The sequence below is a fragment of the Octopus bimaculoides genome, chromosome 7 (assembly GCF_046866305.1).
Source record: "Octopus bimaculoides isolate indiv1 chromosome 7, ASM4686630v1, whole genome shotgun sequence".
Classification (NCBI taxonomy): Eukaryota; Metazoa; Mollusca; class Cephalopoda; order Octopoda; family Octopodidae; genus Octopus; species Octopus bimaculoides.
The window spans coordinates 10,388,947-10,403,456 of record NC_142934.1 but is presented as its reverse complement, the minus strand read 5'-3'; the positions used below and the strand labels follow the sequence as shown (position 1 = coordinate 10,403,456).

The 14,510-nt window shown below is 36.9% G+C and overlaps 1 protein-coding gene across 2 annotated transcripts in view; it reads right to left on the bottom strand.

Annotated features, from left to right (window-relative positions):
* Positions 1-2,891: 2,891 nt before the first annotated feature.
* Positions 2,892-14,510, bottom strand: part of LOC106878780 (prestin) — a 12,704-nt gene continuing 1,085 nt past the window's right edge. For both annotated transcript variants that reach the window (XM_014928114.3, XM_014928115.3), the window contains 2 exons: positions 8,314-8,464; positions 2,892-5,509 (listed from right to left, as the gene is read on the bottom strand). In XM_014928114.3, coding sequence (XP_014783600.2) covers positions 3,036-5,489 — 2,454 coding nt within the window. In that variant the 5' untranslated portion in view covers positions 5,490-5,509; positions 8,314-8,464 and the 3' untranslated portion in view covers positions 2,892-3,035. The remainder of the gene's footprint in view (positions 5,510-8,313; positions 8,465-14,510) is intronic.

Here is a 14,510-nt window from a genome sequence, read left to right as displayed (position 1 = left end):
GAAATACTGCGGTCGATGTGATCGACTAGTCCCTTCCTTCATAATTTCAGGCCTTGTGCCCATTGTAGAAAGGATTATTTTCTATATATGTAAGGGCGTTGCAGGCCTCGAGTATTTGAACGAAAGGTATATTTCTTTTGAATAACAAAATAATTTATCCACTTACAAAAGACTTTTTAAACCGTCTTCTGATTGCAAAGGTCCTGAAAATGAAATAGGACATATCAATTTTGTTAATCGAGGCACTTGTGGTGTGTGTGTGCCTATTTGCAGTAGCAGAGTTGGTGTCGGTGCCGCCCGGGCACATAAAGTGCCAACCCACCAAAGTAACGCTTATTGTGTGCTCACAAGGTTATATGTGTTAGTCTGCTATTAACTGCATTCTTTCGACACTGTGAGCGCATTGTTGTTTGACCCTGGGTCGTCCAGTACCTGGTACTGTGTTGTCTAATGTAATCCTGCTATTACTGAGCGAACCCGATCTTTGGCTACATCTCGCGCTTTTCAGTACTTTGATATATAAAACAATTTCAAAGAATACGCATGGCCCAGTGGTTAGGCCATGAGATCGCGAGATCGTGGTTTCAATTCCTAGACCGGGTGGTGTGTTGTGTTTTTGAGCAAAACACTTCATCTCAAGTTACTCTGCGATCACTTCAATACCTGACTGTGGTATACATTGTGCACCTGTTCAGACAATGTCGATTTGATGGAGAGAGTGAGGTAATGTGCGGCACATATATTTGATCTCTATAAACTAATCATTTGTGCAGGTCATTTAGCAAAAGCTGGACACTCATATGACGTCTTCGACGGGAGAGTCCGCCATGTATATATATATATATATATATATATATATATATATATGTATATGTGCATGTCTATCTATCTATCTATCTATCTATCTATCTATCTATCTATCTATCTATCTATCTGTCTGTCTTTCTTTCTTTCTTTCTTTCTTTCTTTCTTTCTTTCTTTCTTTCTTTCTTTCTTTCTATATATCTATCTGTCTCATCTGTCCGTCTGTCTGTCAGTCTCTCTCCAGCTTTTTCGCGTTCGGAGTTCATATCTCGCCGTGGTAAACTTTTCCCCTTATCCATCCGGGGTCGATAAAATAATGCACTTAGTTAAGTACTAGGGTCAGTGGTATCGACTTACCTTACCCCTGAAGATTGTTGGCTTTCTGCCCACATCCCCAAACAAAACAAAACAAAACAAAAAATAGAAAGAAAGAGAAAAAGAACAAAGAAAAATACAAATGCCTTTATCAAAATTATAACTTTACTTCACACATTATAAAAGTATTAGAAAAACACTGCGTCAACTCTTCAAGTTTTACTTTGTTGTAGTGTAAAACCATTCTTAAGCCTTATGTTTACTCAGTAAATAATAAATGATTTGCAAATTCTTGATTGGCACGCTTGGGTGATAGTTTTTTATAGGCTTTCTTTTTCGTTGATTTTGTAAATTTTACAATCTTACTGACCACTGCAGTAATTCTTAGCGAAAATGATAACCAGAAATGAGAATTTAACAGAGCAATTCGTACGGAGTAACTTTACATTAACCCCTTGCCTGTCATGGGCCCCACTTGGGGATCTGATAAAAACAGTCTCACTTTCAGTTGCTTGTTGTATTTAAAGTGAATTGCTTGTGTACATTGCATTTGCAGAGGTGTGTTTAACAATATTTAGTAATTAAAGTTTGTCATTATTAGCTCTGGCTAATTCTAGAGGACATCTTATGTCATAAATCGCAATTCTTGAATTACAAAAATATCAACAGTTTTGAAAACATTTTGGTTTTGCATTTCCAAGCTATATCATTCATTGATATTTCATACACATTCGCATTTGATATTATAAATTAAAAAATAAAAAAAACAAACAAACAAACTAAAATGTTTATTATGGCAATTGAATAGAAAAGGATAAATATGATGTTTTCTTGAGCGATCCTCATTTGGGACTTTTCGAAAAATTTATCATAATTTCCAAAATAATTCTCATATGAAGAAAATTTAAATACTATACATTATTTTAACTTCTAAGACACCTGGCAAAGCCAAAAAAATATGAACAAAAAAATTTGGCACTTAATGGGTTAAGAAGTGGAACGTAGAATTTCTTGTAATTCTGAACGTCTTATGGTCCCAGCAGACCAAATGGAAAGGGCGTTACCCCGGAGGATGGTGAGGAAGATGCGCTGGAACAGCTATTCCGATTCACGAGGTTCGCACTTGCGGACAACCATCTCCGCTACGCTGTTTGTCAACGATACCTGCCGTCAAGATACAAATGGCTGTTACTGGTCACCGCATTCTAACGCCGCAACACAGCATCGTGCTTTTGGGCTCTCAAATTTCCTTCTACTCAAAACATCCTTTGTATTTTATACTTGCTTCAGTCATTGGATTGCGGCCAAACTGGGGCAACGCCTTGAAGGGCTTAGTCGTACAAATCGTCCCCAGTATGTGCTATTTTTGTTTTTAGAGCAAGGAACTTATTGTAATCGGTGTCTTTGTGTCAAAGCACCGGGGTGCAAACAAATAACAGTCGTCAAGCGGTTGTGGGGGACACGCACAAAGATATATGCATACATGTGTTATGCATATATATATATATATATATATATATATATATATATATATATATATATATATATACACACATATATAACGGCCTTTTTTCAGTTTCCGTCTATCATATTCATTTACAAGGCTCAGGTCGGCCCGGGGCTATAGTAGACGGCACTTATCGAAGGTGCCACGCAGTAGGACTGAAACCGGAATCATATGGGTAGGAAGTCAACTTCTCACCACGCAGCCACATCTGCGCCTACTGTATTTAAATATCCTACGGTTAACCCTTCATATTATGTAGAATTTATGTAATATAAGTTATTTATTCTTCTACATTTGTCTTTCAAGTTATACAAAAGTTCCAGTGTTAGTCAATTCTAAATAATTGAGCTCTAGTTGTTAGTCCTGATAACGTTTTTTATAAGATTAACTTGCAAAGATTTTATCAGCGCTATAGTTTCGTTACGTAGGAATCTTCCGCGGCTTCTTCGTCGGTGAAGTTTTTAAGATCATAAGACTTAATTTTGTAGTTGTTATACGTTTGGGCTATTGCACAATTCACTGTAACAAATACATTATCCGGCGGAAAGACGTCAAACACGCCAGCCTGTTGCAAACTTTTGCATACACGAGGATGACACGCAGCAAGAAAAACTTCTACATTCACGTGTTCGTACTCCTTGTAGATGTAGCTCAGTATATTTGCTCCAGTGGCATCGATGTAATTTACACTGGATAAATCTAATATGATGAAACGAACTGACTTCATAATATTCAGGTTTCCCTCTGGTATGTAACAACCGCCATCTTCCGGATCTGTTTCTTCCTCCTGCCAAATTATACCGGAATCCGAACTCTGTGTAATAGAATGTTTTCTTCCATTTGGGACTTCCCCATTAGAAACATTGGTACTCGATGGATTCATTGTCACGTGAGATACAGAAGAGTATTGCGTTTTACACGATCCGTCAAGAGCTATCGTTTTATCCACTGAAAATGGAAATGTCTGATCTCCTATTATCGTTGTGTCGGCAGATTCTGAATCAACACTTGTCGAACGTTTGAGTATGTCCATTGTTGATGAACTCTTTTTATTTTGCTTTTGGAGTCGTTTTTCTAGTTTTTGAAGTTGTTTCAGAAGTTTCCTAGGATTGAGAGTTTTTCGATAGAGACTATTTCGGAATATTTCTGCTGTAGCAAAATAAATGTTAGCCTCAAATCGGAATATTTTCACACCTCTAATCTCTTCTGAATGGTAAAGTTTGTGTTCAACCAATAAATGTTCTTTAGGGAGACGTGCAATGCGATAACTTGGACCAAGCTGACTCTGCAGAACTACCGTAAGGAGAGATATGACTATTCCGATGCCAAGACCATAGTCAATGTCTAAGAAAACAACACTGAGAAAAGTTATCAACCAGATGGTGAAATCGAAGATATTGATATGCCAGAATTTCTTTAAATCAGCAATTTGAAGAAATAGGCCTTTTAATGCAATGACTATAACAGCGGCCAGTATTGATACAGGTAAAGTTTTGAACAAACTACTGATAACACTCAGTAATAAAAACATGAGAATTGCTGTAACTACTGCATGTAGAGTAGTCTTTGCTCCCATTGTGCTTGCGATCATCGAACGGGGAGGAGCGACGCTCGACGGGAAACAGAGAAAAAACGCACTCACAAAATTACACAAGCCGTAGGCAATTAGTTCTTGCGAGTCGTTTATTTCGTAATTGTGTTTCTTGGCACATATCTTTGCCATAGCGATTGTATTGGCGAATATCAATATAGCAATGATAAAACTGTCTAGTAAAATATCTGTGGCATTGCTTAGTGGCGGCACTTTTGGTACGGGTATTTCTGTTGAGATCAGGCCAACAATTTTAACGTCGTAAATTTCAGCAAGGTTAGCAAGATAGGCGACTAGTGTTCCCAGTATTACAACAATCAACTCAATCGGTATTGGAGATTTTAGTTTATGCTTGAATCGGTCATTAATGCAAGATTTTACGAGTAACAGAATGATGATACATATGATTGACATGATGAGCTCTGCGATATTAGTCTTTGTGATGTTTAGGAATATGTCGCGATAGGTGTAAATTATTTTGAAAAGTCCACTGTATTTTTTTATTGATAGACCAAGCATGGAAGAAATCTGACTGGTGGCGATGTGTACTGCAGCTGCTGATGTAAAAGCACTGAAAAATGATTCCGATAAATAAGCAGTGATAAAACCTAAACGACACACTCCCATTAAAAGGAGGATTAATCCGGCGAGAAGAGAAGTTGTCATGGCGACTCCTTCTTTAAAGTCCATATACTCTGGTATCGACTCCCAATCGGCAGCGGAACTGTTGTGGAAAAAGGAACTGTTGAAGTGATCCTTAGCAAAAATGAGAGCCTGTTCGTCAACGATACCTGCTGTCAAGATACAAATGACAGCACTTGTTCCAATGGATACATGCGGAGACGTGCCAAAAATCGTGTATAAAGCCACTGGCCAAAATGATGTATAAAGTCCATTTACTATTTTCACTGAAGTTAGTTTTCCGAAACCCAATGCTTGAGGAATATGCATGACACCAACGGTTAATCCGGCTAAGAAATCTATTAAAAGATAGCTTTTTAATTTGTAATATCGTATTACTCTGATAACTGGTAGGTAAGTACTCAACACTTTCCATAGTCTTCTTTTGGAACAATAACACTGGGATCTGACTCTTTGAGAAAGGGATGGTTTTTTCGCATTTGGTTTCCTATAAAGATTATCAAGTCGGCTTTGAGTAAGCGATGAATTTCTATATAAAATTGAATTTACATCTTTCGAAGACTCCATTTGAACAATTGGTGGATGGTCTCCCAAAACATTGGTACAATTCGACAATTCTCTGTCTAGCATTCTTTCTTTAATCGAAGGGTCTGGAAAAACATGAAGAAGAGAAAAACGAAAATTAGTAAGCGGTATCAATGTATTATATCTATCCTCGTCTATGGCTGTGTGGTAAGTAGCTTGCTTACCAACCACATGGTTCTGGGTTCAGTCCCACTGCGTGGCACCTTGGGCAAGTGTCTTCTACTATAGCCTCGGGCCGACCAAAGCCTTGTGAGTGGATTTGGTAGACGGAAACTGAAAGAAGCCCGTCGTATATATATATGTATGTGTGTGTGTGTATATGTTTGTGTGTCTGTGTTTGTCCCCCTCCCAACATCGCTTGACAACCAATGCTGGTGTGTTTACGTCCCCGTAACTTAGCGGTTCGGCAAGAGAGGCCGATAAAATAAGTACTAGGCTTACAAAGAATAAGTCCTGGGGTCGATTTTCTCGACTAAAAGGCGGTACTCCAGCATGGCCACAGTCAAATGACTGAAACAAGTAAAAGAGTAAAAGAGTATACCGTGTTAAATCCATCAGTGAAAATAAAGACAAAAAAAAAAAAAAACAAGTTGTACTGAGCTTTGTAGATGGACTCTGGGGAGCGCTTTTGCGGTGCAAGCAGAGTCTTTGATCGCCGAACCGCGTTATCGCAGATCAATTCAGATAACCCTAACACGGTTCACGATGAACATACCGTGCTATTTCAGACCAGTGGTGAAACGAGTCACTAATAAACGAGGATACATGTTTTACTACTAATAAAAGTAAGCATACTACTTTGAATTGAAAACGAGAATAAAAACTATCATAAATCATGTTTTAGTTATAAACTTGCTCAAACATCTTACGTTGGAGAGTCATAGATGGGCGAACTTCTAGGTCACAGGTCTTTAAATCAAAATCATAAACGGCTCACGTTTGTTATTGAAGGCCAAGTTGTTTCTCTAAATAAAAATACCGACAAACTCACTAATAGTCCAGTAATCTATAAAAAGATATTACAGATTGACACAGATAGGCGTAGGAGTGGTTGTGTGGTAAGTAGCTTGCTTACCAACCACATGTTTCCGGGTTCAGTCCCACTGCGTGGCACCTTGGGCAAGTGTTTTCTACTATAGCCTCGGGCCGACCAAAGCCTTGTGAGTGGATTTGGTTGACGGAAACTGAAAGAAGCCCGTCGTATATATGTATATATATATGTGTGTGTATATGTTTGTGTGTCTGTGTATGTCCCCCCCAAACATTGATTGACAACCGATGCTGGAGTGTTTACGTCCCCGCAACTTAGCGGTTCGGCAAAAGAGACTGATAGAATAAGTACTAGGCTTACAAAGAATAAGTCTTGGGGTCGATTTGCTCGGCTAAAGACGGTGCTCCAGCATGGCCACAGTCAAATGACTGAAACAAGTAAAAGAGTAAAAGAAAAGAGTAAAGAGATCTTGGTGGACAAAGGAAACCTTACATAATTGGAAGAAAAATTTCTGTCGTTTACAAGGGGGGGGGGAGACGCACCTCCACCCAGCTGAGCCTGCATCCAGAGACATGTTTCTGAGTCTTTGCTCGTCATCAGTCTGGAGTAGCATGTCATCAGTCTGGAGTCTCCACCCCCCTTGTAAACATAAGGACATAGGAAATGTGTCAAGGCCGACAGGAAGCGGTGCAGCTTCCTAGGTCTAACCAACAGTAGTATTATTCCCTTCAGGGGACTGTCAGATTAAGTTGACAGCATACAACTACTTCATCGTATCACTACTGCATAAATCTCTCTGAGAGATTTAGAAATGTATTATTTCTAAATACCCCAAAAGAGTTGAAAAGAATCTTGACCAAAGTTAATTTGTATAAGTTTGTGAAAATGAGTTACGAAACAATAACTCAAACGTGCTAGTGGCATAGATTTCAAATACAAAGTCGATGGAATGGAAAAAACCCTACATAACAAATGTTTTAACACTTTCGCAGACTGAGAGCTTTAACAAACACTGGTTTTTATAGACTCTGAATGAGGTGAAATAAATTAATACCTACCTACCTACCTACCTACCTACCTACCTACCTACCTACCTACCTACCTACCTACATACATACATACATACATACATACGGTATATGTAACACACAGCCTAAGTACCAATCTTAAGAAATTAGGCTTCTCAAAACCAGAAAGCTGATCCGACCCATCACTGGAACTGTAAAAATCTGTAAAACTTTCCAGAAGTTTATCATTTAAGTATATATGAGCACATCTAGATATGCAAGTATACGGATGAGAAGACACACATAAAACAAACCATACAAATCTGCACATATACATACATACATACATACATACATACATACATACATACATACATGCATGCATACATACATACATACATATATGCATGCATCTTAGATATGAAAATATATACATAAAACCGCATCCATAAAACAAACATACAAATCTGCGCATACACTAACATCAAATACTGCACACACACACACATATGCACAAATACCTAGATGATGTTGATAAAAGTTCCAATGAAGGAGCCTTGAATCTATGTTAGAGTCCGGCTCTTTCTCTATGGACAAGAAATACAGAAATGAAACTGATTGATAACATAATACATACATACATACATACATTCATACATACATACACATATATATATATACATACATACAAAAACATCCTGTTGATGTTGTTGAAATTCCAATGAAGAAGTCTTGGATCTAATTTAGAAACCGACTCTTTCTCTACTGGCAAGAAATCTTGAAATAAACTGAATAATGGCATGCATACATGCGCACATGCACACACACGTGCACCTATTTTGTACGTGCACCTATTATGTATTGTATTTACCTGGATTTATTTCTGTATCACGGTTTCATGCTTGCATAAAAGCATTTGAGCCCAACGATGTTCACGGACCTACGTCATAGCTGTTGAAATATAATACAAGATGGCGGCAAGTTACGTTCGATGTGTCGTTACTGGTGCTTTGATTGTCGTCCTGAAAAGAAATAGAAATAATTTTATACTATGTCTGCAATTCGAGATTAGTTCTGTGTTTCGGTTACCTTGCTTTAAGCTTCGATCGTCGTCGCCTTCCCTCGATTGAGTGCTAAGATCGATACATTCTACCTGACTGGCACTTTATTTTATCGACATCAGAAGGGTGAAATACATAGTTAATAATAATAATAATAATAATAATAATAATAATAGCTCAGATACCAGGCAACCTCAAAATGGCACAAATTCAAAAGATAGTGCTCATGGGAACTGCCCATAACCTATGTAAAATACTGTCTATGTAATCTCAAATTTTAAAACAATCTTATAATTTTCTTATGTTTTCTTAAACATTCTCTAGAACAATACCATGTTCAAAACCAAATATATGACACCCTAGGCATAACACCAACATGAACTTCTAGCTTGTTGTCTCTTGAGGTCTTTGGGTGAGACTTGGAGTCAACTTGTACAAATACAAAGCAAAGGTCAAACACATAATAATAATAATAATAATAATAATAATAATAATAATAATAATAATAATAATAATAATAATAATAATAATAATAATAATACTTGAAATAGAAATTAGCAAAATGTGGAATCTGAAGACGAAAACAATACCTATTGTCATAGGTGCCCTGGGAATGACAGCGAAACGGGCTGATTACTACCTAGCTCAGATTCCAGGAAACCCCAAAATGGCTGAAGTTCAAAAGATAGTGCTCATGGGAACTTCCCATATCCTACGTAAAATACTGTCTATGTAATCTCAAATTTTAAAACAATCTTATAATTTTCTTATGGTTTCTTAAACATTCTCTAGAACAATACCATGTTCAAAACCAAATATATGACACCCTAGGCATAACACCAACAAGAACTTCTAGGTTGTTGTCTCTTGAAGTCTCTGGGTGAGACTTGGAATCAACTTGTACAAATACAAAGCAAAGGTCAAGCACATAATAATAATAATAATAATAATAATAATAATAATAATAATAATAATAATAATAATAATAATAATAATAATAATAATAATAACAATAATTATAATAATAATAATAATAATAATAATAATAATAATAATAATAATAATAATAATTTCTACTGGAGGCACAAGGCCGCACATTTGTGGGGAGTGGACTAATAAAAATAATAATAATAATAATAAAAATACAAAGACCTGGAAATAGAGGTAACTCGAATGTGGAGTCTAAAAACAGAAACAATTCCTATCATAGTAGGTGCCTTAGGTATAATAAAAAAATATTCAGACAAATACATAACAAAAACACCAGGACTTACAAATATATATAACATACAGAAAATTGCACTACTGGGTACTGCACACATTCTACGCAAAACACTTTCAATACAGTAAACATAAGAGCACCACAGCAAACCACAGCACATACCCAAAGCGCACAGAGCTGCGCTCGGTAGTGAAGTGAAAGCACGTTATAAAAATAAAACTACTGAACAATAATAATAATAATAATAATAATAATAATAATAATGGTTTGAGATTTTGGCACAAAGCCAGCAATATCGGGGCAGTGGGTAAGTTGATTACATTCACCCCAGTGCTCAGCTGTCACTTATTTTATCGATCTCGAAAGGATGAAAGGCAGTATCGACCTCGGCGGAATTTGAACTCAGAATGTAAAGATGGACGAAATGCCACTGAACATTCTGCCCAGCATGCTAACGATTCTGCCATCTACCGCACAATCCCTGAAATTTCAAAGGAAAGGACCAACTTGATTACGTCGACCTCGAAAGGACCAAACACAAAGTCGACCTCACCATAATATTTTTATTGTCTATTTTTGTTTTTTGTTTCTTTACAGAGAATGATTCCACAGTTTTTCCCTGCGGTCGATACGTCCCACACTATTGTCACAACTCCGCCATGCGGACTTGGTCGCGCTATGGAATACATATTCTCTTCCACACCCCATTTTTCTCCCCGTTGTCCTTCACTGCCTTTCTTGCATGTGTAATTAATCCGGGCATGTTACATTTGTCTCTCACCCATCACCAGGATCGAAGGGGCGTAAAATCAAATCGCGTCAGGATGATTAATCCGAGTCGTCGGTGGCTAAACCGTTAACCACACGGAGCATGCTTTGCGAGGAGGGTGTTATTCTTTCTATTTGGTAATCTTGGAGGACGAAAAACTAAATCCGTCAAAAGGCGAATGAACGTTGGACAGTCAAAAGCCATACAAATAGTTTTTCTTTCTTAGTATTGCCGCTGATGACGTCATTACCAACTTTTGGCAGTAATGATGATAATGAATATCTCAAGAACAAAATCTGGGATCGCCCTCCAGAATACAGGTCTACCACAAAGGGAGGTAAAAGAGTAGATGGGACTTTCGTCGCATTGGCCTAAGTCGTGGTGAATGCAGCCCGTGTTGAACACAAGTCCACCATGGGGTACCTTACAGGAATGTCAACCAGTATGGAATAGCTTGTTTTAGTTTGGCGTAGATAGGCTTCTTTGAGCCACGGTGAATAATTTATCCAGAGATGGTGTCTCAATAAAAACACCAATCTCTATGGTAGCTTACTCAGAAATCCAACATGTATTAATGGCAACGAATCAACATTTATACAGAATCGGTCGTCGCCCAGGTGAACAAGGACCACGTCACCCTGAGAAGAACCATCAAAGCTTCCCAACAATATGAGGCTGAAGGTCTCTTACAACAGGACACATCCTTCTGAGGGCCCTCCCTGTTCAAAACCAGCAGGTACCAATCAAATTAAAAGACAGAAATGAACAGGGAAGACAATAGACAGGCGGAACTTATTGCATGTTCGTGTAAGATTCAGAGGGGAAAGAATCCCAACATCAGGCTAAACATAAACAATAATAAACCCGCGAGTGTTTACGCAGAAATATTATAAAATGGAAACTGTTGACAGACATTGAAACTGACAAAAGAAAAGAAATTATACAAACAGATTTGAGGGAGAGAGAGAGAGAAAGAGAGAGAGAGAGGGAGAGAGAGAGAGAGAGAGAGAGAAAGAGAGAGAGAGAGAGAGAGAGAGAGAGAGAGAGAGAGAGAGAGAGAGAGAGAGAGAGAGAGAACACTGAATACAACTCATAAATTAACAGACAAAGATTATACCAGAGTCAAAGTAGAAAAATCTTTACAGGAAAGAGTAAATAACATGACGCCCAGTTAAAAAAAACTTAAATACACTCCCTGGAGATGAAGCTATTGTAGAGGAACAATTTAACGGAAATGAATAGTGTTGCAATCAAGATATTTGATCTGAAAGAACTTGAAAAGAAAACAATCGCTGAACATGAAGGAATGCAGTGAAGTTGGTAAGATCCGCAATAGTAAAAAAAAAAATGAATAAAAATATCTGTTTGGTGAATATGGCACTTAAGACCATTATAAAAGAAAATTTATGAGATATCACACCTTTGAATGAGTCACTCTGCACCAAAATGGGTGGTGTAAAACTGAAAAATAAAGTGACAAGTCTTCTTTAAAAAAACCCAACGTACCAGAAAAAAATCAAGAACCAAATTGATGCTCATTGATCTGCTATTGAAATACTGAAATTTTTTTTAGCAATAATCATAATATAAAACCATTTAAGAAGAGAAAGATAATGAGAAAATATGAATTGAATATCAATTTGCTGAAGTAGTGGAAAAGATTAAAAAAAAAAACTGTAGGCTAAAACTGCGTGCATACGACACTTTGAAAAAATCCATTCAGGTCCTTCAGAGATTATTACGTTTAAAAATAATCCAAAGAACTTCTACAGGGTGTCCACAAAGTCTGGGTACATGGGGATTAACACATACTTTAAGAAATTATTATTTCTTATATTTGGTTGTTTATGTTATGCTTTTATTTACTCCATGTACCCAGACTTTGTGGATACCCTGTATAGGCACATTGGAGAGAACACCATAAAAAAAGATGAAGTCTTCTCAGAACAAGAAATACTTGAGTTCTGAAGTAAAGTTTGGGCAGAAGAGATAGGATGCATAACTGTGAAGCCTCATCGATTAATAGACAAAAACAAGACATTGAACTTTCAGAAGAGCAGATATGGAAAGATTTTAGTGTAGATGTCAGGCTTACATTGGAAAAGTCCAGTTAATGGAAGTCATCAGGAAAGGATAAAATCCCAAACTACTGGATTAACCCATTACCTACCAGTGATCTCATATGAGATCACTTAAAAATTACAAATTTCGTAATTATCTGTCGATATTTACACATATCTAACCTTTTTGCCATATCTACTAGGTATATTTCTCTGATATTCAAATGAGGTTTGCTAATTTTTTACCCAATATCTCGCTTATTTCTATTTAAAATGTTATTTTGAAATGTTATTTTGAAATGTTATTTTGAAATGTTATTTTGATCATTCCAGCATGTTTCTAAGGCTGTTTTATGCTAGAAATCAAAGTTTCATAAAAAAAAAAAAATTCCAGTTAATAGAATTATGGGAGGTAATGGGTTAATGTCTTTTACAAACTCACGCAAAAAGCTTGCTGTTAAAACGTAGTTACGAAGGAACCATAAATGACTCCAGAATGGCCGGTCAATGGTATCACATTTTGCTCTCCAAATATGGTGGAAAAAAAAAAAGATCCCTACGAACTACAGATGCTTAGATGTCTTATAACAATGTACAAGATTTTTACATCTATCTTAATGGACACACATGATTTCCTCGTTAACAACAACATTTTCCCTGATGAACACAAAGGCTGTAAACGTGGGTCATACGGATTCAAGGATCAACATTTAATTAACAAAATGATTGTTGATGATTGTCACAACAGAAAAAATGCATCTTTCAGTGACATTCAAAATATCGCGCCAGTTATCTGGAATATATTTTTATTATCTTCTATCATGGAAGTCTGGAAAAACGACATTAATTCTCAACACGGAAACTACAACTATAAGCTCTGGAGAAGTCAATATCAATTGTGGGATCTTTCAAGGAGACTAATTATCTCCTTCGTCATTCATTCTGTCTAGCATTATTTTGTTTCCTCTGAGTAAACTCCTGAATGGAAGAAGTTCTGGATACAAGGTGTATGGTCCGTCGCAGGGTTACTTATTTTTGCCAGCTGAGTGGACTGGAGCAGCGTGAAATGAAGTGTTTTGCTCAAGGACACAACGCGTCGCCCGGTGCAGGAATCGAAACCACATTCTTACGATCATGATGCTGACACCCTAACCACTAAGCCATGCGCCGCCACGCTGCGAAGTATAGATTTCTACATTATTTATGGTCACAAGGAGCCAATAAAACGGTTATAAGTAATAGTGTATCGATATTGATGATGGTGAGGAGAAAAAAAGTAGTGAGGGCTGGATTCATCAAATAGTAAATACGAGGTTTGTTAAGAGAAATTCTTTTAAATGTAGAAGTTGGGGAAAATAAGTTTACTGAAGGAAGGTGATGCAATCGGTTGATGGGTCTATCTATCTATCTGCCTGTCTGTCTGTCTCTATGTCTATCTATCTATCTGCCTCTCTGTCTGTCTATCTGTCTATCTGTCTATCTATCTATCTATCTATCTATCTATCTATCTATCTATCTATCTATCTGCCTGTCTGTCTGTCTCTATGTCTATCTATCTATCTGCCTCTCTGTCTGTCTATCTGTCTATCTGTCTATCTATCTATATCTATCTATCTATATCTATCTATCTATCTATCTATCTATCTATCTATCTATCTATCTATCTATCTATCTATCTATCTATCTGTCTGTCTGTCTGTCTGTCTGTCTTCTGTCTGTCAGTCTGGCTTGAATGTATACATGTATATATCTTGTCCGTGTGAGTGTGTGTGTTATGTATGTATCTACATTGACATATGAATACATAAGTATGTGTTTGTGTGTGTATATATATATATATATATATATATGCATGAGTGTGTGTATATGCGTATGCGTATGTATGTATATATATTTATACGTATATATTGTACACAGACATACGTATGTGTCTATATCCATGACTATATATATATA